This window comes from Mauremys mutica, chromosome 19 (assembly GCF_020497125.1).
Source record: "Mauremys mutica isolate MM-2020 ecotype Southern chromosome 19, ASM2049712v1, whole genome shotgun sequence".
In the NCBI taxonomy this organism is placed as follows: domain Eukaryota; kingdom Metazoa; phylum Chordata; order Testudines; family Geoemydidae; genus Mauremys; species Mauremys mutica.
In genome coordinates, this window is record NC_059090.1 from 22,831,992 (window position 1) to 22,844,343 (window position 12,352).

The window sequence follows — 12,352 nt, forward strand, 5'->3', positions numbered from 1 at the left end:
AACTCTCCCACTTGTGCCTAGAGACTGCATGGACTTCGGCTCAGGCCTGGCTATACCATTTGTGAAGACACAAGCTGCCAGAAAAGGGAAGGTGGGGTTGTGGAGAGCTAGGACAGGAAGGAGTAGCCACAGAGAAATAAGTAGAGAGGGGCAAAGGGGATCTGTTGGTGGCTGAGTAGGGGGAGAGGTCAGTAGGAAGGTAATATGAAGACATTAAACATAGATCTTATCAATATGTAAATATTTGTAAATGACCGTATGAGTATCTTACTATTACAGAAGGATCCAAACCAAAATCCCAGAGCCAAGCAACCCCGATTGGGAGATTAGGATCTGGAGAAAGTAAAACAAAGATTTATGCCTGTCAGTTTATCCAAATGAAATTGAGGGGGATCAATGGCCTCAAAAGGGGGCCGGACTGGAGATGAAATTAAGATATCCAAAAACCAGGGAAATGTTCAGGTTGTTTGTTTTTGGATTTGGGTTTTTTTTAGGTAGCAGTGGCTAAATCACCATGATGCCATAGATTAAAAGCAGATGCATAAGAGAATTTACCATGGAACTTAAAGAAAAGAAAAACACCCTGCTGGACCTGATTTTCAAAAAGACAGAAGTCCAGAGTCATGTGGAGAAAATGTGTATGCAAATACAAGCCTGATTTTCATACAAAATGCACAAATGGATATTAGAGCAAGTAGGTGTTCAGTATCATGAGCAATTCACAGGGATTGCAGGTGCACCTTAGGTGAGAAATTGGCCCTAAGCTTCTACCCTTTTGAATATCAAGCCCAATGTTCTTTTCCCTCCTTTTCCTTTAGTCTTCCTATTTCCTACTTTTCCTCCCATATCCTGCTGCATCCTGTTTTCCTTGTTGTTTTCCCTCAAACTATTTTTCATCCTTTGTGTCTCCATTACTAGGTCCTCTGAAACCCTTTCTTCCAGATGTCCTTATTTTGTGATTCAAGTTTTTTCCCCTATCCATCTATTTTGACCTCCAGGGTACATCTTCACTGGTGATGGGGGTCACAGCACTGTTGCAAGTGACGAGAACCTTTTGGAGAATAAGCAGGTAACAATCAGAGGTTGTCTCCATCCCATGTGGGTGAGCTGGTAGGTTGCCAAGTAGGTTTTGATTTTTTTCATGCAACTGGGCAGCTGTTAGTCCCTGCTCCGACTTATGGGGGATGGCTGCACCAGCATCCAGCATTTAAAAGGCGACTTGCTTGTAGTATTGCTGGAGGTGTTTTTTGCCCAAGACCCTGGGAACAAGAGGCAGCAGTGAAGCAGTTAAAAGCTTAGGTCCTGAGAACAGCACAAGCTGCAGGATGAGCCTATGGGTTTGTATACACGGGGAAATTGACTGGAACAGCTGTTGTGAAATAAGCTACTCTGCAATAAAAATCATTTTGTTTTGGAATAATGTGCCCTCATCATTCCAAATTAAAGCGACTTTTATTCCAGAACAGAGTGTCCACACAGGAAGCTATTCTGGAATCGCTATTGAGGAATAGCTTAGTCTGCAATAACTATTTCCCTGTATAGACAAGCCCTACATCTGTGGATTCGCTGCACCCGCTGACAACTAACGCCTCTGATCATGCAACGCTTTGTTGCTTAAATAAAAACAAATTTGATTCCAAAAGACTCTTTAGTTTTTAATTTTGTGTTACCCCCAGTTCAGAACTGCAAAAGCCCACCATAAAGGGGAGTGGATTTTCCATGGCATCTGGACATCAGACGGCAATAGGGCCTCTTCCAAGAAAGGGACACTCTTCAAAGAGTGAAGCCTTTGACATAAACCTATTGTATTCTGACACTTCTCTCATTTGGTAGCTCTTAATCTTACGGGTTCCAGACATGGTACATTTGTGGTTTTTATTTTTATAACTGGATCTTGACTGCAGTTCAGAATATGGATGTGCTTGCGCCTAGGGGGGGAAGCCTTGAAAAGTCATATACCAAATCTGCAGACAAAGGGACAAGTTCTGCTCTCTCACATGGTAGAATGGGAGTAACCACGTTGATTTCAAGGCCATTATTCTGGATTTTTGCCAGGGTAACTGAGAACAGAACTGGGCACTAGATGCTAAAATCAGCGCTAACAGGGCAGAGTATCTGCATGCTTCAGTTCGCTTACAGTTAGTTACACATTACCTCTTTTCAATAGGGATACGTCAAACCAACAGGCTACAAAATACTGGCCAAATTCACTGCAGTCTGAGGTGTAAACCTACTGAAGACAATGATGTTACACTATGGGATAATGTGACCCACTACTTTTTTTTCCCTAACTGGTGTTGCAACATCGATAAAATCACTACTCACCTAGCAACCTGCTGTCACAATTCAGGGCTAGCAGCACCTTTCAGCCCTCGCACTCTCTGAGTGCAACCCCTCCAGGTGACAGGTCACAAGCTTTTACCTCTCTGGGGTGGGATTCTTCCTCCACTCTTCAGATCGGAACCCTGTTTACCAACCATGATTAGTGGATTCAGCTGCCCTGCAAGAATTCCTTTCAGGGCTGTGACCAGTGCGTGAATACAGTGACATAAAACAGCCTTTCCAAAATCAAAGCATTGTTTAATCTCAACAGTAGGCACAAAGCATAACAAGAAGAGGGTTTTCAACACAATGAACAGTCTACACATCTGTCTCATCTAAAGCTTAGGTAGGCCGACCTTATCCCAGGCACACACTGGTGGGCTTGGGGGACAGTCTGTCCCTGTGACTGTCTCCTCAGAGCTCAGATTTTTAGTCACTCCAATATTTTTTGTTCCAGTTTTCCCACTGGGATTCCCCACTCCTCAGTGCCTACCCAGGGGTGGAGAACTCAACATGGTCGAAGGTAAAGGGAGTGACACCTGTATTACTATTGCCAATGGTGTTATCTGAAATTGACGGTCTCCCTTCCTGTGCACGTGCAAGACAGCTTCTGCTGGAATTAACTCTTAGTTATCACGTAGATAAGCACCAACATAACAATCAAACTAGCAGATGGAATATTAATAGATGGTTACAGGCAACTTCCACATCCTTGACACCAGCCAACAGTCTCTGAGTGCTGAGTTTCTTAAAATTCCTGCATGCACATCAAACTGTCCTCCTCTGATGGTCATTTTCCTGAGCAGGGAGAAGATTGAAATTTACAAAGACTCACTCCCTGGACTCTATCTTAACTTGGGGGGTGAGGGGCGAGATCCTAGGAAGACCCACAATAAAACATGCTGGGTTTTCCCTTTCTATCAAAGGACTGGGATGACGTGTGTCTCTTCCATCTCTTCAGTCCACTGCCTTCCCTAATAGGCTATGGTGAAGATTTTCACACCTGGGTATCTACAGTTAGACACCTAATTTCCTTTTTAGCCTGATTTTCAAAGGTGGTGAGCAATTGTATCTGCAATTGACTTCAGTGGGAGCTGAATCAGCCATTACTCATCTGCCTAAATATTAATTTAGGAACCTGACTTAGATCCAGGCATTTGAAAATGTTGTCCTGACTTTCCTCCTTGTCAAAGACATTCCCCCACCTATGAGAGGCCATCCCTGACAGGTGACAAGCATCTGCAGCTCCCTTAAGGAAGGGAAAACTGTCACTAACTGTGTGAAGTACAGTGCTAAACACAGGCCCAAGCTCGTTTCCATTTAAGCCACTGGCCAAGCTCCCATGGATTTAGTGGGAACAGGGCTATGCTCTATATTTTTAAACAACGGCTCATTAGTCTTTCCCCCTCTTTCGGAGCCTAACAAAAGAGTTTGGGGGATTGGAAAAGAAAACCCTTTGGAGTACACCACGAAGAGCCATCTTTTTGTACTGCATTTGTACAGTGCCTTGCACAATGGGCTCCTGGTCCATGACTAGGGCTTCTAGGTAATGCAAATAATAACTAATAACCAATGTAACCACAATTTGCAGGTGCTGAGTCCCCTCCACTACCACTGAAGTCAGGGGACTTGGCACACCCCAGAATCAGGCCCTCCCATCCCATATGTGCCTAAGGTTTCACCATGGTAGGTAAACTAATCACATGGTTATGACTAGGTCCCTACCAAATTCACACTCCATATTGGCCTATTTCACAGCCATAGGATTGTAAAAATCGTAAATTTAATTATTTCACCTACTTTAATCTGAAATTTCACTTCTTGTCATTGTAGGGGGTCCTGACCCGAAAAGGAGTTGTGGGGCGTCGCCAGGTTATTGGGGGAGGTTATGGGGCTGCTACCCTTGCTTCTGCGCAGCTGCTGGCAGCGCTGCCTTCAGAGCTGGGCAGCTGGAGAGCGGTGGCTGCTGGCTGGGAGCCCCACTCTGAAGGCAGAGCCGCTGCCAGCAGCAGCATAGATTAGAAGTAAGGCTGGCACGGTATGGTACTGCCACCCTGCACTGCTGCCTGCCAAGCCAGGCCCTCAGTCAGCAGCTGCCACTCTGGCCACCCAGCTCTGAAGGCAGCAGTACAGAAATAAGGGTGGCATGGTATGGCATTGCCACCCTTACTTCTGGGCTGCTGCTGGTGGGGCACTGCCGTCAGAGCTGGGCACCCAGCCAACAACCGCCGCTCTCCAGCACCCACAGAAAACGCCACCCCCCGCAGAATTCCTGTGTTTCCCTGCAGAAAACGGCAAGGAAGCCACATGTGTCAAGGAAGCAAAAGGAAGCCACGTGTGTGTGGGGGACACCATGTGCGCAGTTTTTCTGGCGGGTTGCCCCCCAAACAAAGGCAAGGCATGTGGGGGCACACAGAGTTACGTGCCACTGCCCGCCCCCCTCATTTCTGCATAGGGTGACCAGACAGCAAGTGTGACAAATCGGGACGGGGGTGTGGGGTAATAGGAGCCTATATAAGAAAAAGACCCAAAAATCAGGAGCCTTCCTACTTTCTCTGAAACAGTGAGTGCCCGTGGTGGGGCTGGGTAAGGGAGGTGGGGGGAATGAGGGTTGAGGGGGAGAGGCAGTGGGGAAGGAAGGCGGTGGAATAGGGAAGGGGGAGGGGAAGGTGGGAGTGAGGGGAGGGGGATGGAGAAGAAAAGGGGATCGGGGACTCACAGGGGGAAGCAGGAGCCCGGCAGAAGCTGGGGCTCCCCCGTTAAGCAGGCCCATTGAACCCTCACCCTGACAAGCCCCACCCCCCTAGACCTGGACCTCTCCGAGAAGCCCCCCTCACCCAGACCCCCACCCCACTGAACGCCAACCCCATCAAGCCCCACTCCCCCAGCATCCAGACCCCCTCACTGAACCCCCACACCCAGATCCCCCCCACCATGCCCCATCTCCTCACACCTAGCCCCCCCCCACTAAGCCCCAACCACCATCACCTGGATCCCCTGCAGAGTCCCATTGCCCCTGCACCCAGAACCCCCCAAAAAGCCCCTGTGCATCCAGATCTCCCACTGAGCCGCCCGCACCCAGATTACCCCACACAGAAACCACTCATCTCACACCTGGATCCCAATTTTTGCACCAAAATGTTTATTTTTTGGCACAGAATTCCCTCAGGAGTAACATGTGGCTGTGGTCAGGGCTGAGTACCCCTGAGAAGAGGGTTTTTCTCAATGTGCCTGGGCAGGTGGGATTCAAAGCCCTTGGAGGCCCTGAAAGTGCTTAAAATGGTCTGAAAAAAGTGGGAGGTCTATCATGTCCCCAGGCAAAGTCGCTTTTCATGCACTTTGATACAGACAACCCACAATTTGTATACACGTATAACCGCTCTGCAACGCTGATCTCGTTACTCCAGTTATACGTATTTACTGTTAGTTTTTAACAAGGCAACAGGCCTCATACAAATGATTAAAATAATTTTTAATTTAGGGGATGAGGAGCTGGGGGGTGCAGTGAGATTCAGTGGGGTCGGGGACATCCCTAGAGTTGGGGTTCAGCAATAGTCAGTGGGGATGGAGGGCATTCTCTGGGTCTGAGGGGGTCTCTCTGGGGTTGGGGTGCACTGACAATCAGGGGGACGGGGTCTCTCTGGGGTTGGGGTGCAGTGACAGCCAGGGGGATGGGGGTCTCTCTGGGGTTGGGGTGCAGTGACAGCTGGAGGGATCGGGGGGTCTCTCTAGGGTTGGGGTTCAGTGACAGCCGGGGGGTTGGGGGTCTCTGGGGGGTTGGGGTGCAGTGACAGCCGGGAGGTTGGGGGTCTCTCTGGGGTTGTGGTGCAGACACAGCTGGGGGGATGGGGGGGTCTCTCTAGGGTTGGGGTGCAGTGACAGCCGGGGGGACAGGGGTCTCTCTGGAGTTGGGGTACAGTGACAGCCAGTGGGGTCGGGGGGGTCTCTCTAAGGTTGGGGTGCAGTGACAGTCGGGGGGATGGGGGTCTCTCTGGGGTTGGGGTGCAGTGACAGCCGGGGGGATGGGGGGGTCTCTCTGGGGTTGGGGTGCAGTGACAGCCGGGGGCCTGGGGGTCTCTCTAGGGGATGGGGTGCAGTGACAGCCGGGGGGACGGGGGTCTCTCTGGGGTTGGGGTGCAGTGACAGCCAGGGGATGGGGGGTCTCTCTGGGGTTGGGGTGCAGTGACAGCCAGAGGGATCGGGGGGTCTCTCTAGGGTTGGGGTGCAGTGACAGCCGCGGGGACGGGGGTCTCTCTAGGGTTGGGGTTCAGTGACAGCCGCGGGGACGGGGGGGTCTCTCTAGGGTTGGGGTGCAGTGACAGCCAGGGGGACGGGGGTCTCTCTGGGGTTGGGGTTCAGTGACAGCTGGGGAGACGGGGGGGGTCTCTCTGGGGTCGGGGTGCAGTGACAGCCGGGGGCATGGGGGGGACTCTCTGGGGTTGGGGAGCAGTGACAGACGCGGGGTCGGGGGTCTCTCTAGGGTTGGGGTGCAGTGACAGCCGGGGGGATGGGGGTCTCTCTAGGGTTGGGGTGCAGTGACAGCCGGGGGGGTGGGGGGGGTCTCTGGGGTCGGGGTGCAGTGACAGCCGGGGGGTTGGGGGGGACTCTAAGGGTTCGGGGTGCAGTGACAGCCGGGGGATTGGGGGTCTCTGGGGGGTGGGGGTGCAGTGACAGCCGGGGGCATGGGGGGTCTCTCTAGGGTCAGGGTGCAGTGATGGCTGGGGGAATGGGGGGTCTCTCTGGGGTCGGGGTGCAGTGACAGCCGGGGGGATGGGGGGTCTCTCTGGGGTCGGGGTGCAGTGACAGCCAGGGGATGGGGGGTCTCTCTGGGGTTGGGGTGCAGTGACAGCCAGAGGGATGGGGGGGTCTCTCTAGGGTTGGGGTGCAGTGACAGCCGCGGGGACGGGGGTCTCTCAAGGGTTGGGGTGCAGTGACAGCCGGGGGGACGGGGGTCTCTCTAGGGTTGGGGTTCAGTGACAGCCGCGGGGACGGGGGGTCTCTCTAGGGTTGGGGTGCAGTGACAGCCAGGGGGACGGGGGTCTCTCTGGGGTTGGGGTTCAGTGACAGCTGGGGAGACGGGGGGGGGTCTCTCTGGGGTCGGGGTGCAGTGACAGGCGGGGGCATGGGGGGGTCTCTCTGGGGTTGGGGTGCAGTGACAGCCGGGGGGTCGGGGGTTTCTCTAGGGTTGGGGTGCAGTGACAGCCGGGGGGATGGGGGTCTCTCTAGGGTTGGGGTGCAGTGACAGCCGGGGGGTAGGGGGTCTCTCTGGGGTCGGGGTGCAGTGACAGCCGGGGGGTTGGGGGGGGTCTCTCTGGGGTCGGGGTGCAGTGACAGCCGGGGGGTTGGGGGTCTCTGGGGGGTTGGGGTGCAGTGACAGCCGGGGGCATGGGGAGTCTCTCAGGGGTTGGGGTGCAGTGACAGCAGGGGGCAGGGGGGGGTCTCTGGGGTCGGGGTGCAGTGACAGCCGGGGGCATGGGGGGGGTCTCTCTGGGGTTGGGGTGCAGTGACAGACGTGGGGTCGGGGGTCTCTCTAGGGTTGGGGTGCAGTGACAGCCGGGGACAGGGGGGGGGTCTCTAGGGGTGGGGGGTGCAGTGACAGACGCGGGGTCGGGGGTCTCTCTGGGGTTGGGGTTCAGTGACAGCCGCGGGGACGGGGGGTCTCTCTAGGGTTGGGGTGCAGTGACAGCCAGGGGGACGGGGGTCTCTCTGGGGTTGGGGTTCAGTGACAGCTGGGGAGACGGGGGGGTCTCTCTGGGGTCGGGGTGCAGTGACAGCCGGGGGCATGGGGGGGTCTCTCTGGGGTTGGGGTGCAGTGACAGCCGGGGGGTCGGGGGTTTCTCTAGGGTTGGGGTGCAGTGACAGCCGGGGGGATGGGGGTCTCTCTAGGGTTGGGGTGCAGTGACAGCCGGGGGGTTGGGGGTCTCTCTGGGGTCGGGGTGCAGTGACAGCCGGGGGGTTGGGGGGTTCTCTCTGGGGTCGGGGTGCAGTGACAGCCGGGGGCATGGGGGGTCTCGCTAGGGACAGTGTGCAGTGATGGCTGGGGGGATGGGGGGTCTCTCTGGGGTCGAGGTGCAGTGACAGCCGGCGGGATGGGGGGTCTCTCTGGGGTTGGGGGTGCAGTGACAGCTGGGGGCATGGGGGGGTCTCTGGGGTCGGGGTGCAGTGACAGCCGGGGGCATGGGGGGGGTCTCTCTGGGGTGGGGGGGCAGTGACAGACGCGGGGTCGGGGGTCTCTCTGGGGTCGGGGTGCAGTGACAGCCAGGGGCATGGGGGGGTCTCTCTGGGGTTGGGGTGCAGTGACAGACGCGGGGTCGGGGGTCTCTCTGGGGTCGGGGTGCAGTGACAGCCGGGGACATGGGGGGTCTCTCTGGGGTGGGGGTGCAGTGACAGCCGGGGGGATGGGGGGGTCTCTCTCTGGGGTCGGGGTGCAGTGACAGCCGGGGGGATGGGGGTCTCTCTAGGGTCGGGGTGCAGTGACAGCCGGGGGGATGGGGGGGTCTCTCTGGGGTTGGGGTGCAGTGACAGCCGGGGGGATGGGGGGTCTCTCTAGGGTCGGGGTGCAGTGACAGCCGGGGGGATGGCGGGGTATCTCTGGGGTTTGGGTGCAGTGACAGCTGGGGGCATGTGTGGGTCTCTGGGGTGGGGGTGCAGTGACAGCCGGGGGCATGGGGGGGTCTCTCTGGGGTTGGGGTGCAGTGACAGACGTGGGGTCGGGGGTCTCTCTGGGGTCGGGGTGCAGTGACAGCCGGTGGCAAGGGGGGGGTCTCTCTGGGGTGGGGGTGCAGTGACAGATGCGGGGTCGGGGGTCTCTCTGGGGTTGGGGTTCAGTGACAGCCGCGGGGACGGGGGGTCTCTCTAGGGTTGGGGTGCAGTGACAGCCAGGGGGACGGGGGTCTCTCTGGGGTTGGGGTTCAGTGACAGCTGGGGAGACGGGGGGGTCTCTCTGGGGTCGGGGTGCAGTGACAGCCGGGGGCATGGGGGGGTCTCTCTGGGGTTGGGGTGCAGTGACAGCCGGGGGGTCGGGGGTTTCTCTAGGGTTGGGGTGCAGTGACAGCCGGGGGGATGGGGGTCTCTCTAGGGTTGGGGTGCAGTGACAGCCGGGGGGATGGGGGTCTCTCTGGGGTCGGGGTGCAGTGACAGCCGGGGGGATGGGGGGTTCTCTCTGGGGTCGGGGTGCAGTGACAGCCGGGGGGTTGGGGGTCTCTGGGGGGTTGGGGTGCAGTGACAGCCGGGGGCATGGGGGGTCTCTCTAGGGTCAGGGTGCAGTGATGGCTGGGGGGATGGGGGGTCTCTCTGGGGTCGGGGTGCAGTGATAGCCGGGGGGATGGGGGGTCTCTCTGGGGTTGGGGTGCAGTGACAGCTGGGGGCATGGGGGGGTCTCTGGGGTCGGGGTGCAGTGACAGCCGGGGGCATGGGGGGGGTCTCTCTGGGGTTGGGGTGCAGTGACAGACGTGGGGTCGGGGGTCTCTCTAGGGTTGGGGTGCAGTGACAGCCTGGGGAATGGCGGGTGACTCTCTGGGGTTGGGGTGCAGTGACAGACGCGGGGTCGGGGGTCTCTCTGGGGTTGGGGTGCAGTGACAGTCGCGGGGTCGGGGGTCTCTCTGGGGTCGGGGTGCAGTGACAGCCGGGGACATGGGGGGTCTCTCTGGGGTTGGGGTGCAGTGACAGCCGGGGGGATGGGGGTCTCTCTAGGGGTGGGGTGCAGTGACAGACGCGGGGTCGGGGGTCTCTCTAGGGTTGGGGCGCAGTGACAGCCGGGGGGATGGGGGGTCTCTCTGGGGTCGGGGTGCAGTGACAGCCGGGGGGTCGGGGGTCTCTCTGGGGTCGGGGTGCAGTGACAGCCGGGGGGATGGGGGGTCTCTCTAGGGTCGGGGTGCAGTGACAGCCGGGGGGATGGGGGGGTCTCTCTGGGGTCGGGGTGCAGTGACAGCCGGGGGGATGGGGGTCTCTCTGGGGTCGGGGTGCAGTGACAGCCGGGGGGATGGGGGGGTCTCTAGGGTCGGGGTGCAGTGACAGGTCCCTGGTGGGCCTGGCGCCTGCCCGGAGCCGGGAACTGGGCCCACGTGGCCAGGTCGGGCCCGGCGGCTCCCCGCAGCGGAGCCTTCCCCACGTGGCCGGACCCTCCTGGGGGGATCTCCCGGGGCTGGTGGGGTTCGCGGCCCGGGGACCCCGCTCCCAGCTGCCCCCCCTCCCCGCCTCTAGCTCTGACGGAGCCGGGGAGGGAGGTGCCGGTGCCGGTGCCGGGGGCGGGAAAGCGGCGGCGGCTCCCGGCTGCGGTTATATAAACCCGGCCGCCCGACCCTCGCTCCTTCCCCGGCCATGGAGGGAGCCCCCGTCCTCGCCGCCGCGGCGCGCCCAGCCCAGCCCGCCTCGCTGCGGGGAAGCTGCCTGCGGAGGCTCCGCAGCCTCCTGCCCGTGGGCGCCTGGCAGGAGACCCAGGAGCTGGCCAAGATCGGGGGGCCGGTGGTAAGGAGGCGGCCTGCCCTGGGGGCTCTCGCCCAGGGGCTGGGGACGGGAGAGCTGCGGCTCTGAGCAGCCACAGGGGGGCGCTGGTTGGGGGTCCCCGGTTGGGGGTCCCCCTAAAAGAGTAGGGGCGCTGGGGCAGGAAAGGGGCGAAGGAGTTAGGCGGTATCCGGATGGGGATTTCCTGGAAGGAGCTGGGGGCTAGAGTGGAGCTGATGTGGGGTGAACTGAGGGAAACTGGGGTCTGGTTGAGTTCTCCCTCCCTCAAGGAGTTGGGGGGACTGCAGCGGTTAGTCTCCCCCAAACCAGGACAGGGAAAGCTCACCGTTTTGCTGGCTGTCTTGGCATCCCCTGGTAAAGCAGGCTGTGTCCTCCTGTGATGGAGGCAGAGACTGCGACTCGGGAAGCAACAGCCACAGGGAATCAGTTGCTGAAAGATGATCCTGAAGCTTACAGCTTCCCCCTAAAAGAAACAGTGAGTGTGAAGAAATGTGCGTCTGAGTGCCTTAAAAAGCCCAGTTTTACTGGGTTGAAAGATAAAAGTATCTTCGCCTTTGAAAGGCTGTGGGTTAAATTCTTTTTGTTACACTGGTGTCACTTGCAGTCTGCCAGAACTGCCCTGCCTTATCACTGCTTAAATGATCCATGATTTAGTTCAATGGTCAAGGCTCCTTGGCAGACCAAGAAATAAAAAATCAACGTTTGTGTTACTACTGTGTCCAAAGATCAGACTTGTGCCTAGTACAATTGCCTTAGGATCCAGGTGCAAAGAACATTCAAGTTACTTTCTTGGACCAAGGCAAGAATTGAGGGCTTGGTTTTCTGCAGACTGATGCACAAGGCACAGACCTGGTCCTGGGTCAGCAACACTCCTTGAGGGGAAGGAAGTTCCTTGTGTTTTTCATAACCAACCCCAGGGACTAAGCAGCATCAGTTGGCTCCCAAGGAAATTGCCCTACCTGGATCCATCTTGCCTCATCACAACAGTAATGGCAAGGATGTTAATCCTCTAGTAATATCCCTTCTGTAGCCTTTTCTTTAGTTTGGCCAGTCACATGTTTCTCCTTTCCTCATGGCATCAATCGCCCAGAACCCTTTGGGTTGCTTCTGCTCCTTGCTCTGTCTCAAGGGGATCCCGGGGTCAGTTGCCTCATTTCCTCTCTCGTGGGCAGTTCCTTAAAAACCAATGATAGACGAGGGTACATTCTGGCTGATGCCAAACAGGCCTTCAGGTTCCCGGGCCTCTTCTCCTCCCTAGGGCTGTCTTTGGGACTGGGGCCCTGTTTTGCCATTCTCCCCCTTTGGGACTGACCCAGGCTAACCTCTCTGTGTCGTTTCTGCCCTAGAAGAAATGTGTGACTAGGATTCCATCATCTCCTGATGTTGTTCTTGGGCCGACATTGGCACTGTTGGAAGATGAGGTGTTATGAGAGGGAAGCTCAGAATGTTGCTTTAAGAGAGGAGTGACAGTCTGGCACTAGACTGGAGCTTGAGAAACATGGATTCAATTTCAGACTCTGCTGCAAATGTTCCTGTGTGACCTTAGACAAGTCATTTAGCTTGGCAC

The 12,352-nt window shown here is 57.1% G+C and overlaps 1 protein-coding gene and 1 long non-coding RNA gene across 3 annotated transcripts in view; one reads left to right on the forward strand and one right to left on the reverse strand.

Annotated features, from left to right (window-relative positions):
- Positions 1-12,352, reverse strand: part of LOC123353157 — a 16,222-nt gene continuing 3,870 nt past the window's right edge. The window contains exons 3-5 of the long non-coding RNA XR_006574410.1: positions 11,111-11,248; positions 2,326-2,465; positions 1-1,259 (exon numbers count right to left, since the gene is read on the reverse strand). This is a non-coding gene — a long non-coding RNA (uncharacterized LOC123353157). The remainder of the gene's footprint in view (positions 1,260-2,325; positions 2,466-11,110; positions 11,249-12,352) is intronic.
- LOC123353156 (multidrug and toxin extrusion protein 2-like) overlaps positions 10,553-12,352 on the forward strand; it is a 17,980-nt gene continuing 16,180 nt past the window's right edge. Inside the window, exon 1 of one of the 2 annotated variants that reach the window (XM_044994023.1) lies at positions 10,553-10,788. In XM_044994023.1, the coding sequence (XP_044849958.1) occupies positions 10,642-10,788 (147 nt within the window). In that variant the 5' untranslated portion in view covers positions 10,553-10,641. Of the gene's footprint in view, positions 10,789-11,039; positions 11,261-12,352 lie in introns of those variants that run through there. The other variant, XM_044994024.1, reaches the window with a different exon arrangement.